Source organism: Cyphellophora europaea, assembly GCF_000365145.1.
Source record: "Cyphellophora europaea CBS 101466 unplaced genomic scaffold supercont1.1, whole genome shotgun sequence".
NCBI classification, from domain to species: domain Eukaryota; kingdom Fungi; phylum Ascomycota; class Eurotiomycetes; order Chaetothyriales; family Cyphellophoraceae; genus Cyphellophora; species Cyphellophora europaea.
In genome coordinates, this window is record NW_008481797.1 from 1,538,802 (window position 1) to 1,554,147 (window position 15,346).

A 15,346-nucleotide genomic window follows, 5' to 3' on the forward strand; every position below is an offset into this window, starting at 1 on the left:
CGCAACCGTGACGCAGACCGGATTGCCGACGCGACGAGAATCCGAGACAACCTCGATCCCGATCGCCCCAAACCTGCTTGGTGACGCGAGTGTCGCTCGACTTCCTGGCTATTTCTGGCGCACGGTTCTTCTCAACATACCGATCGGTCAGGGCTCAATAAGGGCGTTGTCACGTCTAATATTGAAACCAGCAAGACCTCCCCGTTTGCGAATTATTCCGTCTCGGGAAATCCGTCGCGATGGCGGAACAAGAGCTGGAAAATCGCAATCGGCTGCCCACGCTGATGGAGGTTTTGGGCAGAAGGACACTCGCACCAGTTGACCTCTTCTCCTTTTACATTTACATGCGTGACCAGCAACGCTCTGTCGATTACCTCGACTTTTGGTGAGACCCCCATGTAACCCGGTCGATGACCGCTAACAAGGGCAGGCTCGATGTTTCCCAACACATGTCCCTCTGCCGACACTATGTCCGAGAGCTTCGTAGGTCGATGCTACTCGAGACACCCGAAATGGAGAAGGCGACTAGTAAGCGCTCCTCTGCGCTACTCGAGAACTTTGGCGACATTGGTGAAGCCGAGTCACATCCCTCGAGCAACGAGAAACGGAGCCACGAACAAAGATTATCAGCGTTTCTCAGACATGAGCACAAGAATAGCAACGGCAGCGGACAGTCCCCGGCACACAGCATGACTTCACAGCACTCGCGAAACTTCAGCAGACCTTCAGCCGAACAAAAGCCATCAACATCTGAAGGACCGCCTCGACCTAGTTTCATGTCGACTCCCGAGGTGCGTACGGACTCGAACTCTCCCGGACATACAGTAGCCCGAGCCGATATCAAAGCCAGCGCCGAGAAGATTCTGTACACCTTTATTCTGCCCGGTTCGGAGCGAGAAATCGTCCTTCCTCAGTCAATTCTGAACCGCATCATCCAAAACATCGAGGAAGAGGGTCGAGATGACCCTGAAGTGTTTGACGATGCCAAAGACTACGTCTTCCAAGCCATGGAACGGGATGCCTTCCCCGGTTTCCTTCAAGCAAAGGCTCTTGGCAACCTGGTGCCTTTGTCGATCCTCCTCAGATTAATCATCGGTCTGTCCAGTTTGATGGCTGGTTTCTGGGGTGGTTTCTACATGATTCTGACCGATCAGCCACGACACATCAGATGCTGGGTATGGCCCACTCTTCCTACTCGTACAATTCTTGAACTAACACACCTTCTAGCTTATTCTTCCCTTCACGATAGGCTGCTACTTTGTGGTCTCATATCAATACAAGCTCGACATCGTCGCCGCATACCTCGGATTTAGTGAATACACGTGGATGAACTGGGCGCGCATACGAGAGCCATATGTGCGGAAGCTGCTCTTATCGAGAGCCATGATGGCGACCCTGATCTTTGGCATTGCTACAGTCGCACTCAGTGTGCTTTTCATTTTCGTGCCGGGCACGAACTTCTGATTTGTCTTGCCCTTTATGAGTGTGTGTTTTTGCACAGTCGACCGTGTACCAACAGCAACGGTGAGGGCGGTCTCATGATTAACGATTGCGGCGTTTGATAATGAAGCGCTTTTTACTCTCTGCTGGATGCATCGAGAGATCAAATAAGCAGGTTAGATACGGGAATTCAAGTCTTTGTCAAGCCGATCGAGACCTCAAATTCATCCGACGAACAAACTGTTGGAAGATTTCTGGAATTCTGCAATCCTTGCAATTCTTTGCTCACTGAATGAGCCTACTTCAATGCCTTGAAGTGTCACCTTGATCATCAACCGACAGACCTCGATGTCTTCCCTTCGTGCTGATTCGATCCCATACTAGGAGCCCCTAGCCATCGTAGGCTCAGTAGCCTGAGTAATCTCTATGCTTGCTTGTCTTGATCGACCCTAGCGCCCTGTAACCAGACCAGACCAGACCAAAGTCCGGCACGTCTTACGCTGTCCGTCATTTGACTTCATATCGTTCGTGCCCATGTCTTCGTGGCCCGATGCCGCAGTGCGGCTATTATGCGCAGCAAGGCGCTCCGCGTGAAGCTGGATCGAATAGAAGTCCATAGATGAAACTGCGGCGTGGAAGAACCGCAACGGAGGCATGTGCTCCGTACCATTCAGAACACTTGATGTAGCACATTTTCAGCCTCGACCCCGGTTCCGCTTGGTGCCACGAGAGCCACCAGCGCCACCGAATGATGCTCCCATCTCGCCAATACCTTCGTCAACGTCCATGCCCTCTCCGTCGCTCCCACCGTACTCGTCGTCTAGATCTCGCTTACTGCCGCGCTGACCTCGGCCGCTGCGTCCGCTTCTCTTATCAGCATCGTCGTTAGCATTGCTCAGCACGGCCGCATCTACCACGTCCTGTCTCTTCTGAGCCACAATGCTGCGATCTCGTGCGGTAGTCTTGATCGATGTGATGTGTGCATCCAGCTCGGAGGCAACGGTGTCGCAGCGAGCAGACCAGGTGGAAAGGATTTGGAGAATGGCGGGTAGGGACTGTGGGCGAATGTCGCGAAGTGGAGCGACAGAGTGGATGTGTACGGCGGGAGGGTTTGAGGTGGGAGAGAGGCGGGCGGAAAGGAGACCGGCGTAGATGCAAGAGGTGACTAAAGATTCGAGAGCAGCGGAGCTTGGGAGATGGAGCGAGTGGACGAGCGAGGAGTAGGCCAGAGTATTGGCATTGGCGGACGCGAGACTGGCGAAAGGTGAGGCCAAAGTCAGAAGGCTCAGCTGTTTCAACTTTTGGGTTTGAGCATCGCTGAGGGTGGGAATGTTGGGAGTGGCTATGGTGGCTGTCAGTATTGTTCTTAGACAGTCGTGGCAGACCTCGTACCCTGATATTCCTCGTAGGTCCCCCAACTAAAGATCTCGAGAAGTGTTAGATAGGTCTGGAACTCGCTTGGCGTCTCATCGGCGCGGAGAGACTGGATGGCAGGTTGCTGGAGAAGCTCTGTGAAGACATAGGTTCCGGGCGCTTCTGTGGCTCGCTTGATCAAGTCGGCCAGGAAGCGCGGGGAAGGCGACTTGGTGGTGGTAGCAAGCAGAATGAAGGGCTGCAACGCTCCAAGAGCCTTGACGTGTGCAGGCTCCATTGCCGATCGAGCAACTTGTGGTAACACTGAACGACACTCTTGACTACAACAAGAGTGTTTGCAGGATCCTGGATTGGGAGAAGATGGGGAGTGTGGAGAAAGGCAGTCATCACTGCAAGTCGCGGGCGCGGCTTGAACGTCACGCTCTAGCAAGGCTGATATCCAGCCTTGTCTCCTATTCTTAGCAAATCACGTGGACGAGGGCGCGTCAGATTTGAGTCTGACCTGGGCTTGAGCCCAGCCCGCCCGAACAATGTTCCTAAAAGTGGCTGCGGGAGTGTATGCGACGCTATGGAAACACCACTTATCTATCCCTGAACGCAAGCATAGGCGCGACAATTACTAATTGATGATTTCTACTCCAATTCTTTTGTATCCATCCTTGTATTTGCAAGCCTTCAACCAAGTTCCTACCGCATCCAGTTCTGTTCCCGAACCACCCTTCCCCTGATCCGCAACGCCCGGAGTCGAATTGTACCAATCTCGCCAAAACCAACATCATACGATATGATGCTGTTATGAACACATCACACCACATACTACTTATCCACACTCCTTTACGATGGCCATCAGCAGTGCTGCTGGTGGGTCCAAGCCCATGAATGCTACGTCCGCCCACATGGCAACCACCACGCTTGATGTTCAGGGCATGACCTGCGGAGCTTGTACCTCTGCGGTTGAATCTGCTTTTAAAGACGTCGACGGTGCTGGAGCTGTGACTGTCAGCCTTATAACAAACCGTGCCGTTGTTCACCACGATCCCTCCAAATTGGCTCCCGAAGCAGTCGCCGAGATCATTGAGGACCGCGGTTTTGACGCCGAAGTCCTGACCACCGATATGCCTAAGCCTAATCTCGCTGTTGCGACGCACGATCTTCTGGATCTGGAGAAAGATGACCCCGCGCAGATTGTAGAGACAACTATCCAAGTTGGAGGCATGACTTGTGGCGCCTGCACATCCGCCGTCGAGTCGGGTTTCAAAGATGTGCCAGGAGTTGTCTCGATGACTGTATCTTTGATGACAAACCGAGCGGTCGTTTTGCATGACCCCGCCACAGTATCTCCAGAGGCCGTCGCAGAAATTATTGAAGAACGAGGTTTCGATGCCACGATAAAGGAGACCAAACCTGTTGCGTCCACAGGCGGTGCCGCTCAAATTACAGCCAACAAAGTCAACTCGGTGACTACTACGGTTTCTATTCAGGGCATGACCTGTGGCGCCTGCACATCATCAGTTGAGGGTGCTTTTAAAGGTATCGAAGGCCTGATACGCTTCAACATATCCCTGCTAGCGGAACGAGCAGTTATTACACACGACCCGTCCAAGCTGAGTGCAGACAAGATCGTTGCGACAATAGAGGACGCCGGGTTTGACGCAACATTAGTGTCCAGCCAAGCCGAAGGTGTGGCGCTCGACAGCGGCTTTGCGTCCATTCAGCTCAAGATCTATGGCATTATCGACAGCAGCCACGCGACCGACTTGGAAGAGCAGATCCGCTCGAAAGACGGAGTAGAAAGCTTTGTCATCAGCCTGGCATCTTCAAGAGCCACGGTCACCTACGACCCTTCGATAACAGGACTACGCTCACTGGTCGAGGCCGTAGAGAACGCGGGGTTCAACGCGCTGCTCGCTGACACCGACGATACCAACGCACAACTGGAATCATTGGCCAAGACTCGCGAGATACGGGAGTGGAAGCAGGCATTCACCGTTTGCCTGGCCTCCGCTATTCCTGTGCTTTGCATCAGCATGATTATACCGATGTTTATACCCATTCTCGATTTCGGATCCGTGGAGCTCATCCCAGGTCTCTTCCTGGGCGACATTGTCTGCTGTGCATTAACTATACCCGTTCAATTTGGCGTCGGCAAGCGTTTCTATAGATCTGCCTGGAAGAGTTTAGTCCACAATTCGCCCACCATGGACGTTCTTGTGGTTTTGGGAACCTCAGCGGCGTTCTTCTTCAGCTGCTTTGCTGTTATCATTGCTGTGTTGATGAAGCCTCATAACAAGCCTGGAACGGTTTTCGACACGAGCACAATGCTCTTCACCTTCATCACCCTAGGTCGCTGGCTTGAAAATCGTGCAAAGGGCCAAACTTCAAAAGCTTTGTCCAACCTGATGTCTCTGGCCCCCAGCATGGCCACCATTTACGAAGATCCTCTCTACGCAGAGAAGCTGGCTGAGGACTGGATATCTCCCAACTCGCCTGTTCTGAACAGAGCTCCTCCGGCTTTCGACGAGAAACGAGATGGTGCTCCCACCGCTGCCGCGGTTGAGAAAAACATTCCCACCGAGCTGATTGAGGTCGGTGATATCGTCATTCTACGACCAGGCGATAGAATACCAGCCGACGGCGTTGTCATTCAAGGTGATAGTTATGTGGACGAAAGCATGGTGACTGGGGAAGCTATGCCCCTGCAGAAGAAGAAGGGAGGTCTTCTCATGGCCGGCACCGTCAATGGCGCTGGAAAAATGGACTTCCGAGTGACCAGAGCTGGCAAGGATACGCAACTGAGTCAGATCGTCAACCTGGTACAGGCGGCTCAGACAAGTCGGGCGCCTATCCAGCGCATGGCTGATTTGGTTGCCGGTTATTTCGTCCCAGTCATCATCATACTTGGTTTGGTCACATTCTCGGCGTGGTTCGTCCTCAGCCACCTCCTAGAGCACCCTCCCGATATCTTCGTCCAGGCTCAAAGCGGTGGCAAGTTCATGGTTTGCCTCAAGCTCTGCATTTCCGTCATTGTTTTTGCATGCCCATGCGCGTTGGGCCTAGCAACTCCGACCGCAGTCATGGTGGGAACCGGCACTGCTTCTCAACAGGGTATTCTTGTCAAAGGAGGTGCTGCTCTCGAGATGGCTACGTCTATTACGCACATTGTTTTCGACAAGACTGGCACCCTCACCTTTGGTAAGCTGAACGTCGCCAAGGTTCAAACAGTCTCCCAATGGAGTTCTGATAATGGCCGAAAGCTGTGGTGGGCTTTAGTTGGGCTCGCTGAATCTGGCTCTGAACATCCCATTGGGAGGTCTATCTTGGCTCGAGCCCGTGAAGAGTTGTCCATCGGCCCCGAGGACCCTCTGCCTGGTCAGCTGGGAGATTTTGAAGTCAAGGTCGGCCAAGGCCTCTCTGCCATTATTGCAACCGGTCAGAGCGGCGAGCGATATCAGGTACTAGTGGGCAACGAAAAGTACATGGGTCGAAACAGTGTTCCCTTGCCTGAGGCTGAGCCGAGTCGTCAAAAGCTCAAAGGTGCAGCTGGAACCACCAACATATACGTTGCTATTGATGGCAAGTATGCTGGCCAACTCGCACTTTCCGATACCCTCAAACCAACCTCCGCTGCGGCTGTTGCAGCTCTGCATAAGATGGGTATCAGCACATCACTAGTGACTGGAGACACCTACGATACCGCTGTAGGCATCGCTCAACTGGTTGGAATCCCTACAAATTCCATAAAGGCTTCGGTGTCTCCCGGTGAGAAGCAGCAAATCATCGCAGACCTTCAAGCTCAAGGCGAGGTCGTAGCAATGGTTGGTGACGGTATCAACGATTCACCTGCTCTCGCAACTGCCAACATTGGAGTCGGGCTTGTCAGTGGTAGCGATATTGCTGTCGAGGCCGCAGATGTTGTCATTATGCGTTCAGACGACATGTTGAACATCCCAGCCTCATTCTGGATATGCCGTACCATCTTCCGACGTATCAAGTACAACCTCTTGTGGGCATGTGCATACAACGTTATCGGTCTGCCGTTTGCCATGGGCATCTTCTTACCATTCGGCCTGCATATGCCTCCTTTACTCTCGGCAACTGCCATGATGTTCTCGTCGATCTCCGTGACGTTATCAAGCCTAGCACTTCGCTGGGCGAAGAGACCCAAGTGGATGACAGCCGAAGCATTGGAAATGGAAGCGAGCACGATCAATGTACCAGTCGTTGGGGCGGAGCGAAAAGTTGGGAGCCTCGAAGCGGTTCAGAACAGGATATCAAGATTCGTCACCGGGAGAAGAGGAGCTGACTCGCGCGACAGAGGTTCTTATGTGCCCTTACAAGCGTCCGATGCTGTTTAGCGAGGCGCTATATGTTCTTTTATACAGTTGCCCACGAGGCTGCACAGTTTATTCCTAAACATGCCCATGTACTTGACGAGCTAGCTCTCTTTCAATATTCTCCTGGCCCTACGTCTCATCGTGTAAAAGTGAAAGTGTGCTGCGGACCGCCATCGGGCAGTTCTCTCCTCACCCTGCTGGTAGCAATTGAGGCAGTGAGGTGAAGAAAGTAGGTACGGCGTTGGCACAGTCCGATCGCCGCTGGCTAAGGTACGAGTCATTTCGCATCACATACTGGTAACTTGAGAACTCTGGGTCGACCGGCTTCTGGCAGAAGCTCGAGTTGCCCAATTGAGTCTCTGAGAATAGACCTGGCTATACTACGCCTGCAAAGGAGCGCATATACGTACGACTTGCTGCTGAGACTGGTACGGAATGTCTGAATAGCATCAACCTTTGGCTAATTGGTCGACCAGCCTGCACTTTGCCTTCTCCAACCTTGTGCCATCAAAGCACAGCACCTCAGTCTGCTCTCACGGCGTACGCTGCCGCTCCAGCTGCTCGACATTGATGTCCAGCTTCTCGTCAGCAAGTGACGGCGACATCGCCCTTTCAGCAGGCAAAATCTGCCTACCCCGAAGCTGTGCCCACACAGCCTTGTGCATGGGTTTCATAAACAATGCGTCCATCTCCTCGAGCGTAATTCCTAGACCTCGTCAGCGACGGAAATAAGAGGTGACGGTAGGCGAAACTTACCTTTTGTCTCTGGGACGAAGATAAAGGCCCAAATGCCCATGCATACGAGGACCGCGGAGAAAAAGAAGTATGCTCCGTAGGCAAGGTCCGAGATCATGTAAGGCGTTGCACGAGCAATGATGAAGCTTCCAAGCCAGGTATCCGCGGTGGTTAGAGCCACGCACAACATCCTGATGTCCAGCGGAAAGATCTCACTGGCATATCTGCGTTTAATGTTAGCTAGTGGTTGGGGAGGTGGAGCATGACCCGACTTACGTCCAAGTGATGCCTTGCCAGGTGGCACATATGATGAAAGCGTTGACATATACGCAGCTGGTCGAAGCGATTAGCAAATTGACATGCATCGCAGGATTCAAAACACTTACACCATGGCCAGATATCCCCAGCCAGTCTGCTGGGTTTCACCGGCAGCGGCGGCGGCGGCTGGGTCAACAATCTTGCAATAGGCGCCGACTGTTCCACGTCAGTAAAAGTTCTGATCTGTTTATGGGCTTACTCACTGTACCAGATGGGGATGCACCCAAGAGCGGCACCCCAGATCAGACCTTTTCGGCGACCGACTCTCTCTACCACGATGAAAGTGAAGGCGCACATGCCTAATGTTTTGGCAATACCATAGAATCCCGTGGAGAAAAGCCTCAATGAGGTTCCAGATACGCCGAGAGTCTCGAAGATACGGGGCGAATAGTAGGTGATGATGTTGACGCCGGTAAAGCTCTGGTCGACGTTAGCTCGACCTCTCGGGAGCAGTGGTCGCCATAACTTACCTGTAGGAACATGAGTGCAAGGCCAATGCCCAACCTATTGCGAGTGCCCTTCTGGAACAACTTTTTGACTTGCTCCTTCTTGCTCATACGGAGGGTGCTGCGTTGCTCGACCTGTGCACGGATTTCGCCCAATTCCTGACGAATATAGGGATGGTCCGAGGGCAACATTCGCAGGTAGGTCAGAATCTTCTCTGCTCCGTCAAAATTATCTCCTCTGGCAAGCCATCGAGGAGATTCCGGACACCACCACATACCAGCGAAGAGGAGCACCCCGGGCGCCAGTTGAAGGGCCAGCGGGATGATCCACTGGGACTGGTTCTCCACGTTGATGGTCTGGTCGGTCGCATAGTTGATCCAAAAGCCCAGCATACCACCACCCTGTGATGCAATTTCGAAGATTCCCACCAGTCTTCCTCGAATTGAGGGCGGAGCTGTCTCCGAGATGTATACCGGAACTGTCAAACTAGAGGCACCGATGCCCAAGCCGGCGACGGCACGCCCACCAACAATCATGTTCATATTGCCTCGGGCCGCTGTCATGATGGTACCACCGAGCAGGAAGACAAGAGAGGCCAACATGACGGTCTTCTTGCGGCCCCATTTCTCGGCGATAGGGAAGGTCAGAAGAGCGCCGAAAAAGCACCCGGCCTGTCATGTTAGCCGTGATCTGATGTGACTGTGGGCTACCTACCTGAAAGGTCGAGACAATGTTGCCTTGCGTAGTGTCGCGAGTCGTCTGGGATACTTCATCCAAGCCGTAATCCCGGCGAAAAGAATCCAGAGCCATGGTTCCTCCGATCACGGCAGTGTCGTATCCCACTAGAGAACTGTTAATGGGGGAAAGAGCAGAATTGGAATCCTGGACGTACTGGCAAGAGCAGACATCGAAGCGACGAAGGCAATAAGGTGGATTCGCCAATTTCTGACCTCTGGGGGATCAAGCGTCCCCGACGCATGCGTACTGAAGAAACCCATCACGGTGTTCTTCGAGAGCTCGACGACAGAATGCCAAGAGTTTGCGATGGTGGTTCGATTGATGTTAGAGACACCGACGGTATTCCACGCCGTACCGGGAACTTATATGCCTGCCCTGCCATCACACCGGCCTTGCTCCGGGGTAGTATCGATATGTATCATGGTGTGGATCTATCCATTCCCCGCGGCGGAGGTAATCATGCACAAGCGGACGCACATCAGGCCGTTTGTGGGGGATGCGCAACGGCAACTGTCTTCACGGCCTTCACACAACATCACACTGCATAGACGATTGGCGGAAATCTTCCTTGGCATGCCGTCGAAAGGTGGAAGCAAGTCTTGGTAGTGCCACGCCGTTCCTTGGAACTGCTTGACCGGGCTTAGGGTAGAACCCTTTCGTCCTTGGCAATGGCGGAGGTTGAAAGATTTCCCCAGATCTCCGCCGAAGTTGCCCGACCTGCATGAGGACCCCCGTCTCGGCAAGAGGACGAGACGGAAGTCTGACTGAATCCAACTCCAGGCATAGTCGGGCATTATCGTCCACTTGTTCTGTGCAGGCGACTGCCCATTACTGCCGCTGAGCCCATTGCTAAGCTCAATCTTGGGATCATCAAGATACCTTATCCCGAGCGCCGAGCGTGGCAGTGCGAGTCATCAGGTGTTCTTTGTACCGATCTATACATCGTCGGGCCTACCGGTGAATTGTGCGCATATATATGCATGCAGAGAGAGTAGCTTAGAACACTGTTGAATCCTGCAAAGTCCAGAGATTTAAGTTCCGATAGCGGGGTGCGTGTAGCGTGTACCTGGGTGAACGCGGGATGCTTGGCTCCCGGCCGTTGCGTCAGTGCCTTCAAGTTCTAGAGACTGTGCACCCCATGGTACGATGTTTCTGCTATCACTGCAGTTTGAATATTCGCGAGTTGGTCGCCTACGGAAGTCCTCGGCCGTCACGTGACCGCAGTTCGACCGGAAGCTTTTCAGATCGTGCCGTCGGCTTGGCGGCAAGCATCATGATGTTTGTCCCGACGTCCTGGTCTTCTTAAGAGGGGGAAATGCATGGATCTTTGAATATGTGCGCCTCCAGGACGTCTACCAGCTCAAATGGGTCTTCCTCGCCGACGGATCAGGCTGTACGGACACTGTGCTCCAAGTACTTCCACCGCGCTCTATGGCTTCCCGAAACAGCAGAGCATCCAAAACTTAGAGTGACATATTCTACAACGACTAACTTTGATGATGCATCTTTGCCAGTCATTCTATTCATTGGACCAATGTTTGGCTCTCGATGGAACGCCGTGGACTCTGATAAGCTGGCGAGAGATTGTGGCGTGCGTCTGATATGCACTGACAGGTAAGAGTGCTGCGGGAGACGCTTGCTAGGTACAGTCATCAGCTGACTGCGAAACGCTAGACCAGCGATGGGAGGCTCCACGCCCGTAGACATCAACATTCGAATCAAGGTCTGGCTCGAGACTGTACCCGTACTGTTACAGAAACTCGAGATCAAGCACGTCAACATCATGACACATAGTGCCGGCGCGATATACACGCTCAACACCCTGCTCCATCACTCGAGCATCCTCAATCCAAAGACACCTTTTGTAGCATTTCTAGGTTCGTCTCATGCAGCGCGAGCCACTTGCTTATAGAGAGCTAACAGCCCTACTAGCTCCATATGTCCCCCTTACAATCTCTGGCGCGACCCTCCCAACTCTCCTCTCTAGACTCCCTGTCGGCATGCTAGACTCATGGGCTGATCTGAACACGTTTATCAACAACAAGATAATGCCTACTACCTCATGGTCCAGTGGCCTACTCTCGTTCGCAGCATCTGTCTTCCCGTCGTCTGCGAGTACAGATCTTCCAGGAACCGAAGTGTCACCTTCCATGACTCAAACAGAACGATATGGCGTCGACAAAGAAACGGCGAAAGCGATCGATAGCCTGCTCATGAAGTATAGATTTGCCGAAGACACACACGGCATCAACGATGAAGCAAAGCTCTGTCTTGGGAAATGCGACAATGCCGACTGGGGCGAGGCGCAGGACTATGCAGCATGCATAAGATCAATCGCCCAGAAAGAACGAACTTTACAGCAGCAGGATACCCGAAGAGCGAAGCTTAAAGTTGAGGCGGTCTTCAGCGGCTCCGACGTAATGATCGGGAAACGTGGGCAGGAGTACTTTGAGCAGTCCTGGCAACACGATGAGTTCAGAGAGTGTTTGGATTTTTCGACAAAGACGTATTCTAAGGCGAACCATGACTCGTTGGTAATCGATTACGAAAAAGGCGCGCTTCGGAACGTCTTCAAGAGCATTGCTGGCTTAGAAAGAGGGCGTAACTAAGAACGAGAGATTGTAGACTATATGTAGTTACTCTAGGTGCCAACGTGCCTGCATAGATTATGCCTCTTCACCCTAGCCGCATTCAAAGGTCCTACCTAATACGCTTCGGTGGTATCTATTTCATAGTTCAACGAGTCAGTGGACCAGCAAATACATGGCCGCCTGGTGTGGCCGAGAGACGGCTGAAAAGCAAAAGTTGCTCCGGTCGTGAGACCTGCCAATCAAATGTGGTTCAAAGATGTCGCGACACCCCTCGTACAAGATGTTGTTGACATATTGCGGTCTACGCTGGCAAGAGACCCACATGGCTTTGCGCTTCTAACCACCAGCGAGTCGTCCGTCCCTCCAGACTTTTAGGTCGGTAGCCTGCACGCCACTGCTTGTCCCTCACACCCAGTAAACGACTACTACCTATTTTAGTCCCTGCCCCTGACCCTTTTCTCGCACCTGGTCGGCGATCTCGTGCATACCTTATCAGCTTCACTGTCCACGAAACTCCGGATTACGACGTACTCGATCCCTTCCCCCCAAATTGCAAAGAACTGGGCTTCATCACGCGACTCAACCGCTGAAAGGCTCCGTGCCGTTGTATGAACTCCTCAGCTTGCATGTTTTGCAGTATTCACAAAACGAATTACTAGGTACTCCTCTGAATCATTGTGCAAAACGCGCAGAGCATACTAGTACCTATGTATATGTGGTCCAGTCACCACTTCAAGTCTAGGTCGCGAGATTCGGGGATGCTCTTGATGTAGAGCCTGCCCAAAAGCCGTACAGCAGGCGTCCTTTAAGCTTACGATCTGCATATGGTCAGTCATATCTGCCGCTCGCAGAGAGATTAAGGCGGACGATCTGGGTTCGTTCCCAACATGGCCGATAGACTGCCAGACCCTCAAACAACTCGTCCAGTCGATCGCCATCCGCCTCTCGACTATAGAACGTGAAGGAGTCTGTGATCTAAACAAAGAGGGTAAGCTCTTTCAGACGATGACAGTCCCGAGTCGTCTCGACATGAAGTCAGCCTCTTCATCAAATCCCAAAAGCGTTGGGCTGCCGCTTCTTGGCCAAAGCTGCACGCATGCATGATCAAGATGAAGTTGTTGGCATACAGGAGCTCGGTGCCGACTTCATTAGAATTGAACGCTTGCAAGCACGTAGCACCTGTGACTGTATACTTTGGTCTTTCGGCTGTCCCATGATTGTTGTGTATGATTTGTGTTTGCCGAAACCACCAATCTCGAATGATTCAAGGTTGCTGACACTGCTCGGCTGAGAGCTGGAGTACTCAGGTACTCAGGTACTAGGTAGAGGTCTGAAACTGCGAGCCAGAATCTCTACTGGCAAGCTCCCCCAATGAGAACAGTTTAGTTCTCATACTGCCTCGACAGCAAAGATTCGGGTCTGCAGATAGTATGACCAAGACAAACATGATGTACCTACTTTACTAAGGAGCGTAAGTACAACCGCCATGTGCCAATGCAGCTTGTGATTCGCTCCATGGTTCGTTTCTCACCATTCACGGATTGCTTACAGCTTCGACATAAATGACAGGATTCAAGACTGGGGCACCTAGTTCCTGGGCGTAAAGTACGTTGCAGACAAAAGCTCAGAAGCCACGCCACGGGAAGTCAAGAGCCCAGACAACTACGCATGCATACCTTACCTTGGTCGCAGGATTGATTAGAAGGCTGAAGAGCAGTCCGATCGCTGGCCTCATGCCTACATACTACTTATCGGTCAAATGCGTCTTAGATCAGTAGTGCCATTCAAGGAAAGACACGGACATACATTTCGTTCACTACAGAACAGGAAGATGTGAGCGCTACCCTTCGCTCGCTCTTGACGACGGAAAGCGCAAAGCCGGGTTGGACAAGTGCAGTAGGTTGACTTCCTTCAATTCGTACCAGATAAGGTGTTTTCTCCAAGCTGCATCATTCGGATGACTATCATTCCCTGTATATCTATGCTCACTGTAGCATGTTCTTTCTTTAGACAAGTACTGTTGGTTACTGCTTCAAAACAAACAATGACTAACGCCGAATCCTAGGTAACAAGCCCTTGGAATGGTCAAGCTGGAGTCTTCCGACGCGCTCTTCAAAATCAGCTAACTTTGCTGCACATCGTGGTATATGACGGGTCGACAGCCTCGTGTGGCATAAAAGAGAATAGTAGCATGGGTCCTACGTGGTGGGCGTACCAGACAGTAAGTTGCTATCACGGAACCTGCCGTACGGACCTTCGGTTCGGCACCCTCCTCATCACTTTTCTACGCCCATACCTACGGCAATCTGAGCGGCAGACAATCATTGGCAAGGCATCGAAGGGGATAAGCGTGGCAGCAGGGACGGCATGTTCTTCTATTCGACGCCTGATCGTTTCCCTGTTCATCGTTGCGCCCCGTTTGTACGCCGTGTCGTGGGTGTTCTCGAACCTGTTCAATCGACCTGTCACATTTGTTGCGAACACGAGCGACGCCTGAACGGCACGGCGCCGAAAATTGTACCTAGTATCAGAGGGGAGAGGTCTCGATGATAAAGACTCGCTCTGTCCAGCTGTAGATTGCCCCTACATCCTGTCCGGAGCCTAGTGGTATAAGTCATCCCTGTAGTGCCATTGAATACCTATACGATGAGTGATCAACCATCAAGACCACCACCAAAGTCCACCAACGGACACCACCCTCCGAGGTCTAAAGACATAAACTCTCGTTTCAAGGTCGATCACTGAGATCCCAAGAAGTCAAAACAGCTGCCGAACGATGGAAGTGGCACTGCCAACCACAAGCAACTGCGGAATCTAGAAGAAGATGCGCCGAAAGAACCACACAGACGCTGAGAGCGACGATCTGAGAGGGTTTGGTTCCCGTTGTGTGCACGTGGAGAAGGCACATGACACATGTGAACATTAGAACACAGACTTGACAGGGACAGGCAGTGGAGGAGATGTGCCCGATAGGTATCTTTTGCGTCGTGACCGGGAAGGTGATTGGCAAGAGGGATTCCGTGCCCACACTCTTTACCAATTTTCTCAGCTTATCACCTCGCCGAGTAGTAGTAGGATTTATGTTAGAATAATTGATTTGATAAGCATGATGCAGTATATGATCTCATGATCCGAAACCTCTTCTGTTGTATGGGTACATACTCTAAGTATAAAAACGTGACACCACCTGTATGATATGAGGCTTGGCGAAGAACATTTGTACTACGCAGGATCTGTCAAAGTCTCAACTATGCTACAGCACTTACACATGCTTTACGTACTGTTGCCAATGAAGCAATGTTACTACATAACCCTAGCTGCTCCCAGATCATAGGTACGTGTTGTCTATGTTAGAGGTACGAGATAAAT

At 52.1% G+C, this 15,346-nt stretch overlaps 6 protein-coding genes across 6 annotated transcripts; 3 read left to right on the forward strand and 3 right to left on the reverse strand.

Moving 5' to 3' along the window:
* Nucleotides 1–239: 239 nt before the first annotated feature.
* Nucleotides 240–1,464, forward strand: HMPREF1541_00565 (uncharacterized protein; the record flags this gene model as incomplete). Its single annotated transcript, XM_008712871.1, has 3 exons — nucleotides 240–385; nucleotides 431–1,175; nucleotides 1,228–1,464. 3 exons carry the CDS (start codon nucleotides 240–242, stop codon nucleotides 1,462–1,464), a joined length of 1,128 nt encoding a protein of 375 aa, XP_008711093.1.
* Nucleotides 1,465–2,135: 671 nt separating this feature from the next.
* On the reverse strand, nucleotides 2,136–3,091 carry HMPREF1541_00566 (uncharacterized protein; the record flags this gene model as incomplete). The annotated part of the gene is made up of 2 exons (XM_008712872.1): nucleotides 2,136–2,782; nucleotides 2,833–3,091. The coding sequence occupies 2 exons, from the start codon at nucleotides 3,089–3,091 to the stop codon at nucleotides 2,136–2,138; spliced, it is 906 nt and encodes a 301-aa protein (XP_008711094.1).
* A 562-nt stretch (nucleotides 3,092–3,653) lies between these two features.
* HMPREF1541_00567 (uncharacterized protein) lies at nucleotides 3,654–7,169 on the forward strand (the record flags this gene model as incomplete). Its single annotated transcript, XM_008712873.1, has 1 exon — nucleotides 3,654–7,169. The coding sequence occupies one exon, from the start codon at nucleotides 3,654–3,656 to the stop codon at nucleotides 7,167–7,169; it is 3,516 nt and encodes a 1,171-aa protein (XP_008711095.1).
* A 512-nt stretch (nucleotides 7,170–7,681) lies between these two features.
* On the reverse strand, nucleotides 7,682–9,646 carry HMPREF1541_00568 (uncharacterized protein; the record flags this gene model as incomplete). The annotated part of the gene is made up of 8 exons (XM_008712874.1): nucleotides 7,682–7,854; nucleotides 7,905–8,107; nucleotides 8,160–8,216; nucleotides 8,270–8,357; nucleotides 8,405–8,621; nucleotides 8,672–9,319; nucleotides 9,363–9,490; nucleotides 9,541–9,646. 8 exons carry the CDS (start codon nucleotides 9,644–9,646, stop codon nucleotides 7,682–7,684), a joined length of 1,620 nt encoding a protein of 539 aa, XP_008711096.1.
* Nucleotides 9,647–11,067: 1,421 nt separating this feature from the next.
* On the forward strand, nucleotides 11,068–11,995 carry HMPREF1541_00569 (uncharacterized protein; the record flags this gene model as incomplete). The annotated part of the gene is made up of 2 exons (XM_008712875.1): nucleotides 11,068–11,263; nucleotides 11,319–11,995. 2 exons carry the CDS (start codon nucleotides 11,068–11,070, stop codon nucleotides 11,993–11,995), a joined length of 873 nt encoding a protein of 290 aa, XP_008711097.1.
* A 931-nt stretch (nucleotides 11,996–12,926) lies between these two features.
* Nucleotides 12,927–13,079, reverse strand: HMPREF1541_00570 (uncharacterized protein; the record flags this gene model as incomplete). The annotated part of the gene is made up of 1 exon (XM_008712876.1): nucleotides 12,927–13,079. One exon carries the CDS (start codon nucleotides 13,077–13,079, stop codon nucleotides 12,927–12,929), a length of 153 nt encoding a protein of 50 aa, XP_008711098.1.
* Between the last annotated feature and the right edge of the window lie 2,267 nt (nucleotides 13,080–15,346).